The sequence below is a fragment of the Carcharhinus amblyrhynchos genome, chromosome 11 (assembly GCF_965287045.1).
Source record: "Carcharhinus amblyrhynchos chromosome 11, sCarAmb.v2.hapA, whole genome shotgun sequence".
NCBI lineage: Eukaryota > Metazoa > Chordata > Chondrichthyes > Carcharhiniformes > Carcharhinidae > Carcharhinus > Carcharhinus amblyrhynchos.
The window spans coordinates 24,055,051-24,079,204 of record NC_137334.1 but is presented as its reverse complement, the minus strand read 5'-3'; the positions used below and the strand labels follow the sequence as shown (position 1 = coordinate 24,079,204).

At 42.8% G+C, this 24,154-nt stretch overlaps 1 protein-coding gene across 2 annotated transcripts in view; it reads right to left on the bottom strand.

Annotated features, from left to right (window-relative positions):
• vps8 (VPS8 subunit of CORVET complex) overlaps nucleotides 1-24,154 on the bottom strand; it is a 599,989-nt gene that overhangs the window by 329,730 nt on the left and 246,105 nt on the right. For both annotated transcript variants that reach the window (XM_080198763.1, XM_080198764.1), the window contains exons 36-37: nucleotides 14,298-14,387; nucleotides 9,382-9,421 (exon numbers count right to left, since the gene is read on the bottom strand). In XM_080198763.1, coding sequence (XP_080054889.1) covers nucleotides 9,382-9,421; nucleotides 14,298-14,387 — 130 coding nt within the window. The remainder of the gene's footprint in view (nucleotides 1-9,381; nucleotides 9,422-14,297; nucleotides 14,388-24,154) is intronic.

Below are 24,154 nucleotides of genomic sequence, written 5' to 3'. Positions count from 1 at the left end.
TGTGTAAATATAATTAGCATCTTAGTCTATCTCTGCACTTCACAAAGCCCAGCAATAACCAACAGGAAGCTCAACAGGACCTATACACCACTGTTGCATTCAGTGGCTGCAAGAAGTGGGTTAGTGGGCAGAAGTGCTAGACCCATAGAGTGCCAGTCCAAGCTGGCAGTGACAAGCAGCATTTTCCACAAGCCTGGGGAACATCTTATCTGCACAGATCCAAAGGTAGTCCAAGAGGAAGATTATCAGGGCCTCTGTGACAGTAGTAACGGGGTGTTAAGTCTTTTGACATGATTTGGAAGCACTATAATCCTGTTTCTCCCAGCTGAGAGGCTGACAACTCCACCCATGCTATTTTTCAGATATATCCTTTGGATCTAACAAAAACGTATACCAGGCTCTTCCCTGATGCTATAACAATGCTGTCAATTCGACTGTTTATTGACAAATACAAAAGACGTGAGTAAAAAGTTACAGCTTGTCATTTGTACATTTTAATTTTGGTAAAGATATCTGTTGAGTACGACACAGGGATGTCCAACATATGACTCACAGGCTCCAAGACCGTGGCAACCCAATACTCAAAGCTACGTAACTAAGGCAGCTTTAGGGCTGTGATCTAAATCAAAACACATGCATGAAAGTTAGGTGACATTTTCTTTTAATTGTGCTTAGATTCTTTCACAGAACATGAATGTTGCTGGCCAGTCAGCATTTATTGGCCAAATCTAATTGCCCTTTGACTGAGGGCCATTTCAGAGGGCAGTTAAGAATCAACCACATGTAGGCCAGACTGGGTAAGGACGGCAGATTTCCTTCCCTGAAGGACATTGGTGAACCAGACGGGTGTTTTATGACAATCAGCATGGTCATCATTAGACTTTTAATTCCAGCTTTTTATTGAATTCAAATTTCATCAACTGCCATGCTGGGATTTAAACTCTCAGAATGCTACAGTGCAGAAGAGGCCTGTCGGCCTATCAAATCTGCACCGCGCATGAAAGGCCCTTACCGCCCCACCTCATCCCACTTGCTAGCATTTGGCCCATAGCCTTCAACGTTATGATGTGCCAAGCGCTCATCCAGGTACTTTTTAAACGATGTGAGGCATCCTGCCTCCACCACTCTCCTAGGCAGCACATTCCAGACCCTCACCACCCTCTGAGTCAAAAGTTTTTCCTCAAATCCCCCCTAAACCTCCCACCCCTCACTTTTAATTTGTGTCCCTCATAACTGACTCTTCGACTAAGGAGAACAGTTACTCCCTGCCCACTCTGTCCATGCCCCTCACAATCTTAAACACCTCAATCAGGTCACCCCCTCAGTCTTCTCTGCTCCAGAGAAAACAAACCAAGCCTATCCAACCTCTCTTTATAATTTAAATGTTCCATCTCAGGTAGCATCCTGGTGAAACTCCTCTGCACCGTCTCCAGCGCAATCACATCTTTCATATAATGTGGCTTGGGTCAACAGAGTATTACCCTGGGTTCCACTCAACAGAACAGGATGGAAGAAACAGCTTGGCTGTTTGCATTCACTAAATAATCAACCTAGATTATGATCCCAGCAACAATACCACTATGCCCTCACCTCCCCTCAAGTGTAGGAAGTAAGCCCAATAGGACATTGACTCTTTGCCTTGACTATTCTGTGGTTACTTCTCAGCTAACTCTAACGTATGATCAGTGGATACAAAATGCAGAGTGTGATAACCATTCATTTTTATTCTGTATATTGAAGAAACCTGCGTTTTGCAATGTATTGTAATTATACTTAAATGTTTTTAATTGTGCAATCCTTTTATAATTTGACATTTAAATTTTATTTTAAGATTGTCTATGACTATGTTGTGAATGATGAGTACTTGTTTTATTGGTATCATCATCCCAATTCAGCACTTGCTGCATTTATGATTTTTCAATTAATCAATTATCTATCGAGATATAAATTGAGCAATAACATTCATTGTTGGTTTGTGATGAAGAATAAAAGGCACTTTTCCCTCTCTCTGTGGTCTTCAATCTGTTTTACTCCAACAAAACTATTGCCTCCATGCTGAATAAACCGTGCCTCTGAAATGACTCCATGTTGGCCATGACTTCAGCTATTCACGAGACATCTACTGCCTCAAATAGAATGACAGATACTTTACAACACACCATGATCCGCACCAAGATAGGCTTCAGTGGAGCGGGAGGAACGATGCTAGGATCTCATAGAAGCCTATCAAATTCTAACAGACTCAGCAGGGTAGATGCAGGAAGGATGTTCCCGATGTTACGAGTGGCCAGAATCAGGCCCACAGTCTATGTGGTGGGGTGATCATTTAGATCTGAGATGAACAGAAGATTCTTCACCCAGAGACTGGTAAGCTTGTGGAATTTGCCACCACAGAAAGCAGTTAAGGCCAAAACATTATATGTTTTCAAGAAGGATCTAGACGTAACTCTTGGGGTAAAAGGGTCAAAGGAAATGGAGGAGAGGGAGATGGTGGGAGCAGTGGGATCAGGAAATTGAGTTGGATAATCAACCATGATTATAATGAATCTGCTTGAAGGGCTGAATGGTCTCCTCTTGCTCCTATTTTCTATGGTCCAGAAGGGGGATGATGGAGCAAGGATGCTTGGAAATGGGAACTTTACGCAAAGTGCTCCCACTTGTCACCCATTTTAGAGACACCTTATCCTTTCAGGGTGAATACCGAAAGTGGTTGCCTTCAGCCCATTCATCAATTTGCACGATATACAGTGAACAATGATTGGATCAGAGTATCCATTATTCCGCAGGTTGGTTTTGATGCACCCCGTCTACCTCAGCTGCCAGCTATGTAGGCCGTATACCCCAATATCATGTTCTTTTGTCTGTTCACAACAGGCAAAGTACAGGCCATACCCAACCAGCCAGTAAAACTCAAAACCCAGCATTCAATGTTAGATGTTGATTCTGCAATTGGACAGCACTTTCTTAGCACAATCAGGATTGTTTAGAATCTGAAAACTAATTTTAGATTACCAGTCGGGCTCACATGTGGTTCACTTGCATATGCTATAAGTCACATATATTGACATACTGGCCCTGTCCTTTGCAGGCACGAGGAGGATGCTTTTAACTAAACCAAAACATAGGAACAACCATTTCCTAATTCATTCCCCATGGCAATGCCGTGACCAGAGTCAACCTGCAAGGTTTGAGCTTGAAAAGCTTGTCAGTTAACTGTTCATTAGTATATTCTCCATGGCAATGTTCCTACCAATCAAAGTCCACTTGCTAACCAATCAGCATTCTCTTCTCAAGCAGTATAAATAGTTGTTGCCTTTGCAATTGGTATTCTTGTGAATTGCCCAATGAGTACAAATCGAAAAACTCTGACAGCATGTCTCTTTTCTTTCAGCAATATAGTATTAAGTTTTCTTTTGACTGATCTGAGTTCAGATGCGTGAAAGATCTGTGTGAGAGATGCAGTTTGGAACAATACACTAATAAACAACATCTACGGGCATGAGTGGAAAATGTCACGTGGCTGGTTTTGAAAACATTACAAACAAATTAATCAATTTCAGAGAACAAAAGCAAAGGCTGACTTACACTCCATCATTCAGTCTTCAATTGCATACCTCAACTGACAAAAACTGTTGCCTTACTTGTCTTATTTAAACTACATCAAATTTGTTACTTATTCAAGGTGCAGTCTGAAGGCTTGGCAGTTGCATAACCATAGTTCATCCTCAGGCAGTGTAGATCCAATTACACTGGCCAGAGCAAGAGCAAACAATATCCAATCATCTGACTCATATCTATACGGCTCAGAGCAAATTGGAAACTGACTGATTCTCATCCAATTACTGTCAATACCAGCACGGCTCTGATATTGAATCCACAGTGCAAGTTGCAACACAAAGTGTTTTTACTTAATGCTATACCTTAAGCAAGTAAGCAGCACCTACTCCCCTTATTGGGAGCTTTAGAACAGATTTTTCAACCATTCCCATTGGTGGGATTGTCCGATGGCGATCCCCAGCGATGGACAGCAAGAACAACGGGAAGTCCTGTGGACCAGAGGATTCCGCCTGCAGTCAATAGCAGCCACCTCCATTGTAGCAGAATATGCCATGGGGCTGGGGTGGAAAATCCCACCCGTACCTCAAACTGCTGGGCTCAGGTTTTTTTCCTTCTCAAATGATAAAGCTTTATATTGTGCAAATGATGCCATTTTGAATATACTTATTCAGAAATCGCATTGATGGATTTATTTGCAATTGTACAAGTCCACAATTCCGTTCAACATTGGTAAATTTTGACCCAATCAAGACCCCATATTTCACATAACTGAACTGTGCCATGACTACAAAAGGAATGATGTATATTCTGATAACGGCATTCACACCTCGAACAGCACGAAGCACAGCTAATGGGGAAAGAAGCATACACTGCAGTCAGCTGCACTGCTACAATATAAAAGTTCACTCCAAAGTTGGGCATCATTTACCCGGCCGGAGCCAACAGCTTCTCCCATATTACTACCTCTGGGCTTCCCCAAAGACTTATCTTTGATGATATCAAGACACAGCATCAGGTTTCCATGGCATATTGACATACTTAGATCAACCTCACTACCATCTTTTTCAACTGTCAGACTATCTCTCCGACATCCACACTTGGATGAGCCTAAACTTACTCTGACAAAACATTGATAAGATTGAATTGGGAAGACCAATGCCTTACCCAGAGGGTGGTGAGGGATTGGAATGCCCTGCCAGCTACAGTTGTAAATGCGCCAGTTTGGGGGCGTTTAAGAGATCTGTGGATAGGTTTATGGATGAAATGGGATTGGTTTAGATTAGTGGGTTAGTGTTTTTTTTTAAAAGCTGGTCGGCGCAACATCGTGGGCCGAAGGGCCTGTTCTGCGCTGTAATGTTCTATGTTCAGCCACCAGCAAAGACAACATTCCCAAGGCACTGATTTCACTTCACTTTCTGGCCACTGAGACTGAACCAGTCTGGGCATTCAATTTGAACCACTTACCCCAAAACCTATTGCTATATAATCAGGAAATCCAGCACTGACTTGTTAAAGGCAAATTGTGTTTAACTAATTTGATTTGAGTTTTTTTTTGAAGAAATGGTTGATGAGCGTTATATATGACTGATACAGTCAACATGGGTTTCAAAAGGCATGCGACAAAGTACTGCATAATAAGATGCCAACAAAGGTAAAAGGTTCATGGAGCAAAAGGGATATTGAAAGCAGGCAGACAGGAATGGCTAAGAAACATGAAATAGAATTGTGGTGAAGAATTGATTTTCAGACTAAAAGAAGCTACACGGTGATGTTCCCCAGGTGTTGTTGGAACTAGGACCCTGGCTTTTTTTGATGTACGTTAATTTTTCAGAGTTTATTGGACACAATTTTAAAAACTGTAGATCCCATATAACTTGGAAATATTGTGAACTGCCAGAAGGATAGGGTTAAATTTCTGAAGGACAAAGCTATGCTGTGGGAATTGACACATGGCAACTGAAATTTAATGCAGTGAAGTATGAAATGACGTGTTTTGGTAAGAACACAGAGATGTAATGTCAAATAAAGAGTTCAATTTCAGAAGAAATCTGGGGTAATTGTGCTCAGCTCACAAAATGGAAGGGCAGGTTGAGAAAATGAGTAAAAAGTGTAAATGATAAATGGCTCTGGAGTCACATGTAGGCCAGACTGGGTAAGGATGGCAGATTTCCTTACCTAAAGCATATCAGTGAACCAGATGGGTTTTTCTGACAATCGACAATGGTTTCATTGTCATCAGATTCTTAATTCCTAATTCCATATTTTTTTTATTGAGTTCAAATTCCACCATCTGCTCTGGTGGGATTCGAATGTGGGTCCCCAGAACATTAGCTGAGTTTCTGGATTAGTAGTCTCGAGATAATGCCACTGGGCCATTTCTTACCCCTGGAGAAAAGATGGTTGAGAGAAGCGGTGTTGAAAACAATGAGAGGCCTACACAGAGTTAAGAGTCATTGTTACCACTGGAAGAATCATCAAGAATTAGCTGGCACAGATTTAAAATCAATGACAAAAGAAGCGAAGACAACACTGGGAAATGGCTGGGAGCTGAAATGTTCTGAGAGCAAATTTGAGCACAGCATTCACAAGGGAATTGGATAACTATCCAAAGGGAAAGAGAATGCAGGGTTGCTGCAAAAGGGCAAGGGAGCAAAACAGTTAAACTGCTGCCATTGTGATCTGACAATAGCTCAACAGGCTGAATGGCCTTCTCTGCGCTGTAACATTTCTACAATTCTATACTTCAAACTTTATAATATTACCCATCTCCTCTGCTGCCTCAGCCACTCAGACTCACATTTATACTTCCATTACCTCCACGGTAGGACTACACCAATACTGTCCAGGTTACTCTCCCATCTTCCACCCTCCATCAACTTGAGCTCACCCAAAGTTCTGGTGCCTGCTACCTAACCTACACCATGTTCCCTGATCTACATTGGGTCCTGGTCCAGCAGTCACCACCCTACAACCCTTTAAGGGTAGTGCTTTTCCAACTTTGGCCTCTTCTACATTCGCCAGTTCCTCTGCCCCAACATTGGGTAGCCATACCTTCAGCAGTCTAGGCCTTAAACTTTGGGATTCCGTCCCTGTCCCCCCACACCACTTCCTCCTCGAATACACGGCTTGAAAACCTATTTCTTCGACCAAGTATTTAATAATCTGTCTTAAAATCTTTTTCTGGCTCCATGTCTTTTTTTTGTGAGATAACACATTTGTGAAGCATCTCAGGACTGTTGCCGTTGTTGAATAAATTGTTAGATTTACTTCAGGATAAATTTGGAGATCTAAAGAGAATGGAATTTGGTCTAGAGCCCAACCGTCCTTGTCCTGTGACTAATTAAGTTTTGTGGGGGCAAAATAGCGGATGCCCAGTTATGCCAAACAGGCCTCATATACCTTAATGAGGGCAACTAACCTAAACATCAAATAAATTAACAAATCAAGACATTCTGACTTCTAGCTTGCCAGATGGCTTAGTGATTAATATCGTCCGGGACGTGGGATGGAGAAAGTTTGTCGAGCTGCATTATAATTCTACACAGTGCGTATTATACACCTCAATTGAATTGGTTTCTGTCTTGATTCACTTATCATAATTCTCCATGTTTTTTTTCATTTCTACAATTCTCTAAGCTCAAATCTATGAACAATTCACAAATAATGATTCAGTGTATGCACTTTAGTACAAAGTACAAGGTGCGGGCTGGCGATTGCTTCTTGGTGCTGCATTGATGCCTGGGTTTAATAGATGCAGCTTTATCACGACAGACTTCATCAATGCAAGGGTTCATCATTAAGGCCAGCTGTACTATTGCCTTCTATCAAGTTTTTAATTCCCCCCCTAGATATTTTGTATATGTATAAATATTATTACAATAGTTCACACACAACAGAATTATCAAGCATAACCACAGTCTTTCAGATCTCCATTATAGTACTGCGAAGTTGAGTTTGTGAAAGTGGAACTTGATGTTGATAAAGATGTAAAAAATCGTAAAAACGCTAGAGGAAAAAATATAAAACATTCCGATGTCCTCTTAAAAGCTGCCGTTTTGTTTCAGTACTTGGAGGGTTGAAATGTAAAGTATATCCACAGTCCCAGACTGAAACATTTGTGTGAAAAAGTCAAGCAGCAGTCTTGGCAGAGACCACTTGTTTCTTTTAATCTAGCCCAATCAATTTAAAGCAGGCACTCAGCTACCAGGAACCTAATAAATTTGAATTTGATGGTGTTGACAACATCAGACCAATCCTGTTGTTGGAAAATTGATAGGTCATCACAGGTATAAAACAGGGTGCGGGGGGTCTGCAGGAGAGCAACAGAAGAACTGCCACCTCTCAAGCCTCTAGAGGGAGAGAGCAGCTCTCAACTCTGCCAATTTCAGATATCACTTAAGAGAACACACTAACTAGCGAAAGGTACCAAATCAGTAAGAATTTATAGACAGAGGAATCAACAGAGGAACTCCAAAAGATTCTGAAAGCCACAAACCTGGTTGTATTTTTGAGAGTGACTGAATTCTATCATATTATTTTTTATTTAATGAATGAGTATTGTATTTATTTGAACAGCATTCCAGTAGAATCTTATTTCATTCAGTATGTTACTTGTTTAGTTAAAGTGCCAGGTTTGGTAAATAAATAAATTGTTAAGTGTTCATGTTAAAGTGAGTGTTGGGTATTTCTGTTGGTCACCCACTAAGCATTACTGAAGGACAGTTCACACCTTCTCACCTTTAACAGATTATGAGGTGAGGCATTCTTCTCTGAAGGATTGACCGTTATTTCTCAAAAGAGGGTCAACCTATGCATCATAACAAGAGCAACCTTCATTTCCCTTAACTTTTAAGCACTGATGTGATCCGTGAATATCTGAATGGATAAGAAAATAGTCGAGTAAAATAAAAATCTCTTCCTTGCCTCAGGATAATGAACAGATATAACAGGTGTACACTGAAATGAGTAGAATCAATGACACTAGCATCTGTGCATGATGGGACTGTAGTTACCTTAAAGAATAAGCATATTAACCCACACTTGTCGGACCCAGGAAGTGTGACATGTGTGGTTAGCTTTAACTTGACTCGAAACCAAATTTGCAAGTTATACACAGCCCTTACAATCGTATAGATTCACAGTTGATAGCAAACATCAAAATTACAATCACAAAAAGAAGGAAGATAAGAGCAGGAAGAGGCCATTTGGCACTTCGAACCTGCTCCCTCATTCATTACGATCATGGCTGATTGCCCAACTCAATAGCCTAATCATAGAATCGTAGAACCCTACAGTGCAGAAAGAGGCCCTTGAGCCCATCAAGACTTCTCCGACCACAATCCCACCCAGGGCCCACCCCCAATAGCAGGTATACATTTTACCCGCTAATCCCTCTAACCTAAAGCATGGCCAATCAACCTAACCCGCACATCTTTGGACTGTGGGAGAAAATCAGAGCACCTGGAGGAAACCTACGCAGACAGGAGGAGAACGTACAAACTCCACACAGACAGTGACCCGAGCCGGGAATCGAACCCAGGTCCCTGGAGCTGTGAAGCAGCAGTGCTAACCAACATGCCACCCTAATCCTGCTTTTTCCCCATAACCTTTGATCCCATTCTGCCCAAGTGCTATGTCCAGTCATCTCTTGAATGCATTCAATGTTTTGGCATCAACTACTTCCTGTGATAATTCTTCAGCCACTCTTTGGGTGAAGAAATGTCCCCTCATCTCTGTGAATCAGCTTAAGGTGTAAATGTTCAGCAATTTAAAAACTGCTGATTAAAAAAGTACAAGCGGTTAAAAAGTTGAAGTCTTACTTACTTGCACTATCAGTAAACAAAGACAGCTTGTGCCTCAAAATCTAAAAAAATAGAAAATGTATGATTAGCCTCAAGTTCTGATTACAGTGCCATACTGCAACTGCATAACAGATCATTAACATCTAAGTCTTGAGTAAAGGAAAGACTCCCAACTTGATTAGATATGTCCCTGAAAATAATTCCTTAGTATGCCTAAATAAAACTGGCCCTGAAAGGTCAATGCTTGCACCAATGCTAATTGAAGAGTGAATCTTGTTGCCTTTCCAAGCGAACTGTACCTCTGCGAAAAGTAGATGATGACTGCAATGGTGGGACATTTAGAAATTAGTGCAACATCTGTCCCCTACAAACCAAACAGCTACTATCAAAAATGATTCATCCTACTGTTTTTTAGTTTGTGATCTTAATTCCAGCCTTTAGTCTGGATAGTTTTTTCTCAATAAATTGCATTTTCATATAATTTGAATGTAGAAAAACATCCCCAAGGCATTAAGAAATTTACTATAGATGTGAAAAGGAATTTTAAAAAAAGGACTCCAAAATTTGGACGTAAAGGTGGGTTTTAATGAGAGTTCAGGGGTGGAAAGTTCATAGGATGGGACCAAAACAGCAGAAGGCATAATCACCAACAGGGCAATAATCGGAGCAGAGGCATTCAAGAAGCCAGAGTTAGATGAGAGACAGAAGAGGTGGATTGTTTAGAAGGTTACCAGGTTACGGAGGGAAAAGGCCAGAAATTAATTCAACTCAAATGAGAAGGACCTTAATTGGGAGACTTTTAGGACTACGAGCTAATGTAGGTTGACAAAAACAAGGGGGTAGGTAAATGAATAGGTTACCAGAAACAAAGCTATGAAGGAAAAGAGTGACAAGCCAGCAGAACACTGAACTTGGCTTTGAAGAGGACAACTGGGTTAGATGATGGTAGCCATGATGTGGAGATGCCAGCGTTGGATTGGGATAAGCACAGTAAGAAGTCTCACAACACTAGATTAAAGTCCAACAGGTTTATTTAGCATTAGCTTTCTGAGTCTCAGGCTCCTCCAGGTGAGTGAGGCCTTGTGTTCACAAACAGGGCATTTACAGACACAAACTTAATGTACAAAATAATGGTTGGAATGTGAGTCTTTACAGGTAATCAGGTTTTAAAGAAACAGGCAGTATGAGTGGAGAGAGGGCCAAGCACAGGTTAAAGAGATGTGTAGTGTCTCCAGCCAGAACAGTTAGTGAGATTTTGCAAGCCTAGGCAAGTCGTGGGGATTACAGATAGTGTTGGGTTCTGCGTTGTCATGTGTCGTGAAGGCTGCCTTGGAAAACACTCCAAGCATTCTCCAAAGAGGCCATCACGACACACGACAGAGCAGAATCGCTGAGCAGAGACTGATAGCCAAGTTCCATACACATGCCTCAACCCAGATCCAGGGTTCATGTCATGCTATCTGTGACCCCCAGATTTTGCCTGGGCTTGCTAACTGTCCTGGCTGGAGACAATACACGTCTCTTTAACCTGTGCCTGGCCCTCTCTCCACTCACATCGTCTGTACCTTTAAGAATTGGTTACCTGTAAAGACTCGCATTCCAACCATTATCTTGTTAATTGAGTTTGTGTCTGTATACGCCCTGTTTGTGAACACAGCTCCTCACTCACCTGATGAAGGAGCCTGAAACTCCGAAAACTAGTGCCAAATAAACCTGTTGGATTTTACCCTGGTGTTGTGAGATGGTATCAGGGCTGTGAGGTAGGAGGAGTACACAAAGCTACACAGGTAGAGGTCTCTGCAAGAGAGAAGATATAGTGTTGTCTTTGAAAAGAATACCAAAGTTTCAAACAACCTGACACAACAGCACTGGGGAAATTGAATTAATGGTTAGCTTACAGAATTTGCAGTTGGACCGAAGACAATGGCTTCAGTCTCCCCTACCTGGGAAACACCACCTATTCATGAAGACCCTTGCAGATTATTAATCAATGAATCCAAGGAATTAAAATCTGGAGATTACCACTTACCCAGTTTACCAGTCATTTAACGAAAGCAAAAATACTCAACAAATTCAGTGAGGAGGTGAAGAGAAATTGGGCAGTGGACAGCCAAGGAAGAGGACTGGCTACATGGAAAACGTGAAAGGAAGTGGGAGGGGCATATCAGGAATAACAGGTTGGATGATTTTAGTCTTAAAGACAAATAATAACTTGTACTTGTTAGAAGTGACAGAGGAGGGGCAGGGAGAAATGTTGTGGGAGACAGAAGCTGTGGGTTAACCATGTTCTGCTGGACAATCCTCAGGTACTTCTGACAGAGACTGAATCCAATAGTGCTTGATGTGATCCAGCTAAATATGGCGATAGATAGTTCATAGAAACCCTACAGTGCAGGAGATTGGTGGCATAGTGGACAGTGAAGAAGGTTATCTAAGATTTCAATGGGATCTTGATCAGTTGGGCCAATGGGCTGATGAATGGCAGATGGAGTTTAATTTAGATAAATGTGAGGTGATGCATTTTGGTATATCAAACTGGGGCAGGACTTACTTAGTTAATGGTAGGACATCAGGGGGAGTTATAGAACAAAGAGATCTAGGAGTACAGATTCAAAGCTCCTTGAAAGTGGTATCTTCCAGATAAATACTGGGGAGACTGGAGGCACAGGTGGAGAGGGTGGTGAAGAAGTCATATGGTATGCTTGGTTTCATGGCTCAGAACAATGAATACAAGAGTTGGGAGGGTCTTGTTGAAGCTGTACAAGACATTAGTAAGGCCACACTTGGAATACTGTGTACAGTTCTGGTCACCCAGTTATAGAAAGGATATTATTAAACTAGAAAGAATGCAGAAAAGATTTACTGGCATGTTACCAGAACTTGATGGTTTGAGTTACAAGAGGAGGCTGGACAGAATCATAGTCATGGTGTGGAGATGCCGGTGTTGAGCCAGGGTAAACACAGTAAGAAGTCTCACAACACCAGGTTAAAGTCCAACAGGTTTATTTAGTAGCAAAAGCCGTTAGCTTTCGGAGCACTGCTCCTTCAGCACTGTGAAAGCTAGTGATTTTTGTTACCAAATAAACCTGTTAAGTCATAGGGGTCATAGAGATTTATAGCATGGAAACAGGTCCTTCGGCCTAACTTGTCCACGCCACCCATTTTTTTTTTAACCCTAAGCTAGTCCTAATTGCCATGTTTGGCCTGTATCCCTCTATAGCCATCTTACCCATGTAACTGTCGAAATGATTTTTAATGACAAAATTGTACCCGTCTCTACTACTACCTCTGGCAGCTTGTTCCAGACACTCACCACCCTCTGTGTGAAAAAACTGCCCCTCTGGACACTTTTGTATCTCTCCCCTCTCACCTTAAACCTATGCCCTCCAGTTTTAGACTCCCCTACCTTTGGGAAAAGATGTTGACTATCAAGCTGATCTATGCCCTTCATTATTTTATAGGCCTCTATAAGATCACTTCTAAGCCTTCTACTCTCCAGAGGAAAAAAGTCACAGTCCCAATTCCAGAATTTCCAGTTTGAAATGTATTGCCTCATTAAAGTTTTTGGTGAATGTTTGCTTTGTGTATTGCTGTCTACAGCCAACTCCACTTTCAATCATTTCACAACTTTAAGAACAGCGTGAGATTGTCAATTATTTTTCAGTAAATTTGCTGCTCTTGGGAAATAAGGACAGAGCAGAGGAGTTCCAATTCTCTCAGGGAATGTTATCTTCAAGACACCTTGGTCCACTCCTCCATCACACCCGACACCTACCCTCTGCCATCGCGCTTTCCCATGCGATCGTAGAAGGTACAACCTCCTCCCTGCTCACCATCCCAGCTCCCAAACACTCTTTCCAGGTTAAACAGCGCTTCACATGCACCTTCTTCAATCTGGTCTATTGCAGTCGCTGCTCCCAATGTGGTCTATTCTACATCGGAGATACCAAACACAGATGACAGCTTTGCTGAGCAACTTCGGTCTGTCTGCAAGCGGGATCTGTCGCTTGCCACTTCAACACAGCATCCTGTTCTCCTGTCCACATGTCCATACTCGGCCATTTGCGATGTTCCAGCGAACCCCAACACAAACTGGAGGAACAGCACCTCATCTTCCAATTGGGCACTTTACAGCCTTCCAGACTGAAGACTGAGTTCAACAATTTCAGAGTGTCAACTCTCCCCTCCACCTTCACCCCATTCCCATTAATTCTTTTTCATTTCGCTTTATCTCATTCATCCATTTCATCAACCTTCTTTCTCAATTCCATTTCTCCACTTCTCCATTCCAGCACTCCGTTCCCCCCAACTTTTCTCTCAGGACAACTGCCACATTCCTCGGGCAATTCTTCAACAATCTGTATCTCTGTTCTGCCATTTTCGCATTCTGCTCACTAAATGGGCACTTTTAGCACATTCTCAGCCTTCTGTATCCTTATTTACATTCCCTTTGTCCAATTACAGTACCCCCCATTCCCCCATCCTCATAGATTAAATCTCTGCTGATTCTCTTAGCTCTGACAAAGTGTCATCCAGACTCGAAATGTTGGCTCTACTCTCTCCCCACAGATGCTGCCAGGCTCACTGAGATTTTCCAGCATTTTCTGTTTCTGTTTCCGATTCTTATTGTTACAAATAAATTCCTGTTGAAGAAAAATAGCTTCAGGAAGTTCCCCAATGTGAAGAGGCAAAATAAATCTGACCCAAAGCCTCTAAAATCAAACAAAATGTAAAACACTGTTTCTGCAAGGGCAAAAATAATAAACATCCAAAAAAGCTAAAGGGGGTCAAAATAACACAGTCCACTCACTTCAGTTCAAACAAAACTGATTAAAATTAAATACCACTGACTGCTTCATTAATCCATGGGTTCATCAACCCATGGATGAGAAAAATTCTGGAACATGCTGCAACATAAAAATTCAGCAATGATCATACCTCAAGTAAGACAGAAAAGGCAGCTTGCACATCTCCCTTCTTCTCCAGTAAGTAGGCTGAGGCTTCATGGAGCTTATGCTTCTCTGTAATCTAAGTAATAAATGCATATCATATTCAAATTCCAGGAGCAAACATGTTAAGCACACAGATAAGCTCGATCTGAATAAGAACATAAGAAACAGGAGCAGGAGTAGGCCATCTAGCCCTTCGAGCCTGCCCCGCCATTCAATAAGATCATGACTGATCTGAAGTGGATCAGTTCCACTTTCCCGCTTTCTCCCCATAACCCTTAATTCCCTTGTCTATCAAAAACCTATCTACCCGTGACTTAAATATACTTAGCGAGGTAGCCTCCACCACTTCGACAGGCAGAGAATTCCAGAGATTCACCACCCTTTGAGTGAAGAAGTTCCTCCTCAACTCTGATCGAAACTGCCCCCCCCGCATCTTGAGGCTGTGTCCTCTAGTCCTGCTGTCCTTTCTAAGCGGGAAGAATCTCTCTACCTCTACCCTAACCATCCCCTTCATTATCTTATACGTCTCTATAAGATCCCCCTTCATCCTTCTAAACTCCAATGAGTACAGACCCAGTCTATTTAGTCTCTCGTCATAGGCCAACCCCCTCATCTCCAGTATCAGCCTAGTGAACCTCCTCTGCACTCCCTCCAAGGCCAATATATCCTTCCGCAAGTGCGGCGACCAAAACTGCACACAGTCCTCCAACTGTGGCCTCACCAGTACCCTGTACAGCTGCAGGAAGACCTCCCTACTTTTATATTCTATCCCCCTCGCTATAAAGGCCAACATTCCATTTGCCTTCTTGATCACCTGCTGCACCTGCAGACTGGGTTTTTGCGACTCATGCACAAGGACCCCCAGGTCCCTCTGCACCGTAGCATGCTGCAGCTTTTCGCCCTTTAAATAGTAATCCCTCCTACTAGTATTTCTGCCAAAGTGGATAACCTCACACTTGCTAACATTATACTCCATCTGCCAGGTCCTCGCCTACTTGCTCAGCCTATCCAGATCCCTCCGCAGACTTTCCACACCCTCCACGCAATTTGCTTTTCCACTCATCTTCATGTCATCAGCAAATTTCGTCACCCATACACTCAGCCCCCTCCTCCAGATCATCTGAACCATAGCACGGACTAGATTTATAATTTGTTGCTACTTTTGGGTACTCAGATTCACAGCTAAAGTATGGTGCATCCAGATTGCCTCAACACTGCTTGAAACCCAATTGCAGAAAGACATTTCTTCGGGAACAGTCTCAACATTTGGACTTTCCAAATGAGCCAAGCAGAGGTCAGCTCATGCCAAACTGGAGACAGTTCTGTATTGTCAGACACGATCAATGGCTGTAGGGATGAAAAGTTTCCCAAGTTCATTTCACTTGGGGACCTTAAAGCCAGCAGGGAAAGTAATAACCTTGTGTTCCATCAGACAACTCTGGATTCAAAACAAGATCTGGAAATAAACACGAACTGTGCTAATTTACTATGTCAAGATCAAGGTCCTGTTGTAAAAGTGCATTATGCTATTTGTTTCAGTGTAAAGGGGTTAAAATAAGATCCAATTACAGTAATGATGCAGTACTGCACACTAGTATAAGAACAGATTTAAAAAAATTAATTTTCGACCTGTCTGACTGATTCTTACCCCCAGATTGAGACCAGGGTGAAAATTACAAGAGCAGTTTTCATAGGGGATATTATTCTCTGAGTGTAGATGATTAAGAGATGATCTAAGCGGGTGGATAGAGATAAACTATTTCCTCTGGTGGCGAGGGTTCAAAACAAGGGGCAGAACATTGAAATTGGAGCCAGATGGTTCAGGGGTAATGGCAGGGAACATGGCTTTACATGAAAGGGTGTGAAAATCTAGAACCCGGAGGGACAAAAACTGTGGAGTCAACTGAAAAATTGATAACTAATATTGATAATGATTTTTGTGAGGCAAGGCTGGTAAAGGTTACAGAAACGCAGCAGTGAAGACACTTGCTTGGATTAAGTTCTGGAAAAGGCAAGAGGGCCTGGTCTTAAAAACATTCTTAGAATCCCTACCATGCAGGAGGCAGCCATTCGGTCCATTGAGCCTGCACCGGCCACAATCTCACCCAGACACTATCCCCACAACCCCATACATTTACCCTAGCTAGTGCCCCTGAACAAGAGTCAATTTAGCATGGCCAAACAACCTAACCCCCACATCTTTGGAGTATGGGAGGAAACCAGAGCACCCAGAGGAAACCCACGCAGACATGGGGAGAACATGCAAACTCCACACAGTGACCCAAGCTGGGAATCCCTGGCACTGTGAATACTGTGCAACCGTGCCGTCCCCTGGTTCTGTTCTATGCAACAGAAGGCAAATGTGTTTCAAAATTGAGTTTGGATAACATTGACAAAATCTTTGGACTCTCTCTCAAAGTTCATTGTGGATGTCACTTTCACCCTTTTGTTTTTGCAATACATCCCAAGTCCATGCTATTAAGACTTAGCAACATTTTTGTGTTAATGGGGCATTCCACCAGAAATGGAAGGTACACTCCTTTGATTGTGCCGCTTTATTTTGCTGTGATCTTTTCTGGCTGCGATCATCTTAATTGTTGCTGTGCTCTTTAAGTGTAACACTATTGGCAGGTCACTCTAGTAAGAAGTCTTACAACACCAGGTTAAAGTCCAACAGGTTTATTTGGTAGCAAAATCCACTAGCTTTCGGAGCGCTGCTCCTTCGTCAGCTAAGTGGGACTTCTGTTCACAAACAGGCCATATAAAGACACAAAGTCAGTTTACAAAATAATGGTTGGAATGCAAGTCTTTACAGGTAATCAAGTCTTAAAGGTACAGACAACGTGACTGGAAAGAACGTTAAGTACAGGTTAAAGAGATGTGTATTGTCTCCAGACAGGACAGTTAGTGAGATTGTGTAACCGGTGGAGGTAACAGCTAATGTGACATGAACCCAAGATCCCGGTTGAGGCTGTCCTCATGTGCGCAGAACTTGGCTATCAGTCTCTGCTCACGACTCTGCGTGTTGTGTGTCGTGAAGGCTGCCTTGGAGAATGCTTACCTGGAGATCAGAGGCCGAATGCCCGTGACCGCTGGTGTCCCCCGACAGGAACAACACTCTTGCCTGCTGATTGTCGAGTGGTGTTCATTCACCTGTTGTCATAGCGTCTGCATAGTCTCCCCAATGTACCATGCCTCAGGACATCCTTTCCTGCAGCATATCAGGTAGACAAGGTTGGCCAAGTTGCCAACGTTGTCCACCCGAGTTTGTATCGTGTAGCTGGTGGATGGTGTTCTTACGTGAGATGATGGCATCTGTGTTGATGATCCGGCATATCTTGCAGAGGTTGCTGTGGCAGGGTTGTGTGGTTTCGTGGTCACTGTTCTCCTGAAGGCTGGGTAGTTTGCTGCAGACAACAGTCTGTTTGAGGTTGTGTGGTTATTTGAAGGCAAGAAGTGGGGGTGTGGGAATGGCTTTGGCAAGACGTTCGTCTTCATCAATGACATGTTGAAGGCTCCGGAAAACTTGTAGTAGCTTCTCCGCTCTGCGGAAGTACTGGACGATGAAGGGCACTCTGTCCGCCATGTCCCGTGTTTGTCTTCAGAGGAGTTTGGTGTGGTTTTTCGCTGTGGTGTGTTGGAACTGTTGATCAATGAGTCGAGCGCCATATCCTGTTCTTATGAGGGCATCTTTCAGTGTCTGGAGGTGTTTGTTGTGATCCTCCTCATCTGTGCAGATCCTGTATATACAGAGGGCTTGTCCATAGGGGATAGCTTCTTTAATGTGCTTAGGGTGGAAGCTGGAGAAGTGGAGCATTGTGAAGTTATCTGTGGGCTTGTGGTACAGTGAAGTGCTGAGGTGACCATCCTTAATGGAGATGCGTGTGTCCAAGAATGCAACCGATTCCGGAGAGTAGTCCATGTTGAGTCTGATGGTGGGACGGAACTTGTTGATGTCATCATATAGTTGTTTCAATGATTGTTCACCATGAGTCCAAAGGAAGAAAATGTCATGTCTCCATTGCTTCTTTTGTCAATTATCTTAAATCCATGCCCTCTGGTCTTTAATCCTTTCACAAGTAGAAACAAGTTCTTCCTGTCCAGACGAACTCATAAGACACAGGAGAAGAATTATACCATTTGGCCCCTTGAATCTGCTCTGCCATTCAATTATGGCTGATATTTTTCTCATCCCCATTCTCCTGCTTTTTCCCCTATAACCCCTGATTAATCAAGAACCTATCTATCTCTGTCTTAAAAACACTCAATGGCCTGACCTCCACAGCCTTCTGCACAAAGAGTTTCACAGATTCCCTACTTTGGCTGAAGAAATTCCTCCTCAACTCTGTTTTAAAGGATCGTCCCTTTAGCCTGAGGTTGTGCCCTCCGTTTCTAGTTTTTTGTACTAGTGGAAACATCCTCTCCATGTCCACTCTATCCAGGCCTTGCAGTATCCTGTAAGTTTCAATAAGATCCCCCTCATCCTTCTAAACTCCAAGTAGTACAGACCCAGAGTCCTCAACCGATCCTCATAAGACAAGCTCTACTCCAGGGATCATTCTTCTGAACTTCCTCTGGACCCTTTCCAAGGTCAGCACATCTTTCCTTAGACATGGGCAGCACTGTTGTTCACAGCTCCAGGGACCTGGGTTCTATTCCTGGCTTGGGTCACTGTGTGTGTGGAGTTTGCACGTTCTCCCCGTGTCTGCATGTGTTTCCTCCGGGTGCTCTGGTTTCCTCCCACAGTCCAAAGAAGTGTGGGTTAGATTGATTGGCCATGCTAAAAATTGCCCCCTAGTGTCCTGAGATGCGTAGGTTAAAGGGATTAGCGGTAAAATATATCCCTATATACAGGGGTGGGATTGTGGTTAGTGTGGATTCGAAGGGCCAAATGGCTTCTTTCTGCACTGTAGGGTTTCTATGATTCCATACAGAGCCCAAAACTGCTCACTTTACTCCAAATGGGGTTTGACCAGAGCCTTATACAGCCTCAGAAGTACGTCCCTGCTCTTGTATTCTAGCCCTCTCGACACGAAAGCTAACATTGCATTTGCCTTCCTAACTGCCGACTGAACCTGCACATTAACCTTAAGGGAATCTTGAATAAGAACTCCCAAGTCCCTTTGTGTTCCTGATTTCCTAAGCATTTTCCCATTTAAAAAAGTCTATGCCTCCATCCCTTCTTCCAAAGTGCATACCTCATACTTTTCCACATTGTATTCCATCTGCCACTTCTTTGCCCACTCTCCCAACCTGTCCAAGTCTTTCTGCAGCCCTCCCTGCTTTCTCAGTACTACCTGTCCCTCCACATATCTTTGTATCGCCTGCAAACTGAGCAACAGTGCCTTCAGTTCCTTCCTCCAAATCGTTAATGTATATTGTGAAAAGTTGTGGTCTCAGCACTGATCCCTGAGGCACACTACTAGTCACCGGCTGCCATCCTAAGAAAGACCCCTTAATCCCTATTCTCTGCCTTCTGCCAGTCAGCCAATCCACTATCCATGCCAGGATCTTACTCTTAACACCATGAGTTCTTAACTTATTTAACAGTTTCCTATGTGGCAACTTGTCAAAGGCCTTCTGGAAATCTAAATAAATCACATCCATTGTGTCTAACTTCCTTGTTACTTCTCAAAGAACTCTAACAGATTTATCAGACATGACCTTCCCTTGACAAAGCAGTGCTGACTCAGTCCTACTTTATCATGCACTTCCAAGTACTCTGCGATCTCATCTTTAATAATGGACTCTAAAATCTTGCCAATGACCAAAGTCAGGCTAACCGACCTATAATTTCCCGTCTGCTGCCTTCCTCCCTTCTTAAACAGCGGTGTTACATTAGGCACTTTCCAGTTCTCTGGTACCTTCCTGGCTTCCAGTGATTTCTGAAAGATCACCACCAACGCCTCCACAATTTCCTCAGCTATCTCTTTTAGAACCTTTCAGTTTCCCCAGAACCTCCTTCTTGGTGATGGCCACTACACTCACCTGTGCCCCCTGATTCTCCTGGAGCTCTGGCATCCCACTGGTATCATAGAACCCTACAGTGCAACAATTGGCCCTTTGGCCCAGCGAGTCTGTAGCGAACATAATCCCACCCAGGCGCTACCCTCATATCCTTACATATTATACCCACTAATCCCTCTAACCTACACATCCCTGGACACTAAGGGGCAATTTCTTAGCATGGCCAATCAACCTAACCCGCACATCTTTGGACTATGGGAGGAAATCGGAGTACCTGGTGGAAACCCACGCAGACACAAGGAGAATGTGCAAACTCCACACAGATAGTGACCTGAGTCAGGAATCGAACCCAGGATGCTGGAGCTGTGAAGCAGCAGTGCTAACCACTGTGCTACCGTGCCGCCCACCGTGAAGACTGATGCAAAGTAACTATTCAGTACCGCTGCCACTGCTTTGTTTCATATTATTACTTCTCCAGCCCCATCAAGTGTAGTTGAGGGGAGAGTGATCATTGTGTCATATGTTTGATATAGAAAAGGACAAGGAATGACCCACAATATGAATAATTAGCTGAGGAAAAGCCAGTCTCAATGGGATAATAATGGATCTGATCCAGATTAATTGGAATTAAAGCGTGGCAAGCAAGAGTGTAACTGAACAAAGCAATTCAATCAAGATATACTCCCACAGCATCTTGGGCTAAAGAGATCAAAGGATATGGGGGGAAGAAAGGATCAGGATACTGAACATGATCAGCCACAAACGTAATCAATGGCGGAGCAGGCTTGAAGGGCCAAATGGCCAACTCCTGTTTCTCGTTTCTATACAAGTTCTTCATCCCTGGAGCTATTCTCATGAATCGTTACTGCACTCTCTCCAATGCTTTCACATCCTGCCTAATAAGGTGCCCAGGATTGGATGTAATATTCTCACTGGGGCTGTATCAGTGTTTTAGACAAATTTAACATAACCTGCTTCTTTTTATACTTTATGCCCCAAGATGCAGTGGGAATATATCTTGATTTAATTCCTTTGTTCAGTTACACTCTTGCTTGCCACGCTTTAATTCCAATTAATCTGGATCAGATCCATTATTATCCCATTGAGACTGACTTTTCCTCAGTTAATTATTCATATTGTGGGTCATTCCTTGTCCTTTTCTATATCAAACATATGACACAATGATCACTCTCCCCTCAACTACACTTGGCCCATCTCATTCCCAAAATCAATGTCTCCTTTTTTTGTTAGACTGGAAACATACTGCTGTGGGAAGTTCTACTCAACATACTTGGAACTTGTGCCCCTCTCTGCCCTTCATACAATAATTATCCAAATATAGACTAGGATAGTAAATCCCGCATTACCGTACCTGCGTTACAATAAATCCCTCATTACCAGAATATGGTAGCATTTTCACCTCTGAGGCAAAGATTGTGGCTCAAAGCCTAATCCAGAGGCTTAAAGCACCAAATAATTTAGGCAGGCCCTCATATGCAGAGCAGAAGGAGGACCGCACTATTGCAGGTGCTGTCTTTGGGATGAGACATTAGAACTGAGGTCCCATCTGCTCTTTCAGGTGGTTATAAAGATCCCAAGGCGCCATCTGAAGAATTAAGCATTAAGTTGATCTTTCTCTACACTCTAGCTATGACTACAACCCTACATATTGCATTGTCTCCTTTCCTTCTCTATGAATGGTTATCTTTGTCAATACAGCGCACAAGAAACAATACTTTTCACCAAAAGAGAAAATGCTGGAAAATCTCAGGAGGTCTGGCAGCGTCTGTAAGGAGAGAGAAGAGTTGATGTTTCGAGTCCAGATGACTCTTCATCAAAGCTAAAAGGCACAGAAAGTGGGAGATATTTACACTGCAGGGTGAGGGAATGAAAGATGAGTCACAGCCTCAGAAACCAGGGGAAAGGCTGCTAATGGCAGCCCATAGAGAGAATAAAGGGTATGAATGGCCAAATGGCACAGAAGCTAAAATGAAGATGTTGGGGGGGGGGGGGGGGGGGGGGGGGGGAGGAGTTGGATGGGACAGAGGTAAGATTTAGAAAAGGAGAAGCAAAGGGGGAGAAAAGGCAAGGAAACAGGCGCAAAGTTGGGGGAGTAGGGGAGAGGGAGGAAGAAAAATGAAGGAAGACAATAAAGAAATAAAAGGTAGAGAACAGTAAAAAGTTAAAATAGAATGAAAATAAAGGAGTGGAGGTGGGATAAAGTAAATCATTTGAAGTTGTTGAATTCAATGTTCAGACCGGAAGGCTATAAAGTGTCTTGCAGGAAGATGAGATTCTGTTCCTCCAGTTTGCGATGAGCTTCACTAATCTGCTTTTATATATAACTTTTCACTGTGTACCAATACATGTGACAATAATAAATGAAATCAATTCAAAGTGAAGAGTTGTCCCCAGTATCTTAATATTCACCCATCAAACAACATGAGTAAAATTAATATGATCATGTTGGTGGGATCTTACTCTGTGCAAATTAGCTGTCACATTTTCTGTACTTATAACAGTGACAAAGTTCAAAAGTACTTCATTGGCTTTGGGACGCTTTGAGGTCAGAAAAAGTGCTATATAAGTGCAAGTATTTATTTCCTCAAGTCCCTAGGAGGTTTGCTCAACTCAGTTAATTGCCCTTTGCCAGTTCATGACAGTATCTGTCTGAGAGATATTTTCTTCAAGCTGGGATACAGGACTGGCACATTCTGCAGTTATTATCATGCTCAGAGAATCTGCTGCAGTATCCACGAGATGGATGGATTGTGAAATGCAGCAAAAATACAAACGTGAACTGAACGGGTGAAAATACAGAGGGAAAATCTTCTGTAAAAGTCCACAAAACAAAGGAACAAAAATGATCATTCTGTTGAGTGCCATCTCAATGCTTCTTCTGAATATATTTTACACTAAATATTAATTAATAGAAAATATGAGTTAGTAATGCGGGAACAATCATAAATTACTGGGTATTGATGGCTAACTCAGATCTGGGCTAAGTTTCCAAGAGATATATCACTTAACTTTTTATAACTTCTTCCACAAGTAGTGAGTTTATATATTCCTTTACACTCAATCATTATATTAATATAGAGTGGATAACTGCAGGCTGCAGTTTGGGACAATCCATGACTGGCTAAACACAAATGCCATTCTGCAGCATGTTGCTGTGCAGAAGGATCTGGGTGTCCTTGTGCATGAATCACAAAAAGTTGGTTTGCAGGTGTAGCAGGTAATTAAGAAGGCAAATGAAATTTTGTTCTTCATTGCTAGAGGGATGGAGTTTAAAAACAGCGAGATTATGTTGCAGCCCACTCCAGGAGTACTGTGGCCACATCTGGAGTACTGTGTACAGTTTTGGTGTCCTTACTTGAAAAAAGGATACACTGGCGCTGAAAGGGGTGCACAGGAGATTCACTAGGTTGATTCCAGAGTTGAGAGGGTTGGATTATGAGGAGAGACTGAGTAGAATGGGGCTATACTCATTGGAATTCAGAAGAATGAGGAGAGATCTTATAGAAACATATAAGATTGTGAAGGGAATACGTCAGATAGAAGGGAAAATGTTTCCACTGGCAGGCGAAACTAGAACTTGGGGGCATGGCCTCAAAATAAGGGGGAGCAGATTTCAGACTGAGTTGAGGAGGAACTTCTTCACCCAAAGGATTGTGAGTCTGTGGAGTTCCCTGTCCGGTGAAGCAGTTGAGGCTACCTCATTGAATGTTTTTAAGGCAAAGGTATATGGATTTTTGAACAGTAAAGGAATTAAGGGTTATGGTGAGTGGGCGGGTAAGTGGAGCTGAGTCCACGAAAAGGTCAGCCATGATCTTACTGAATGGCAGAGCAGGCTCGAGGGGCCAGATGATCTAT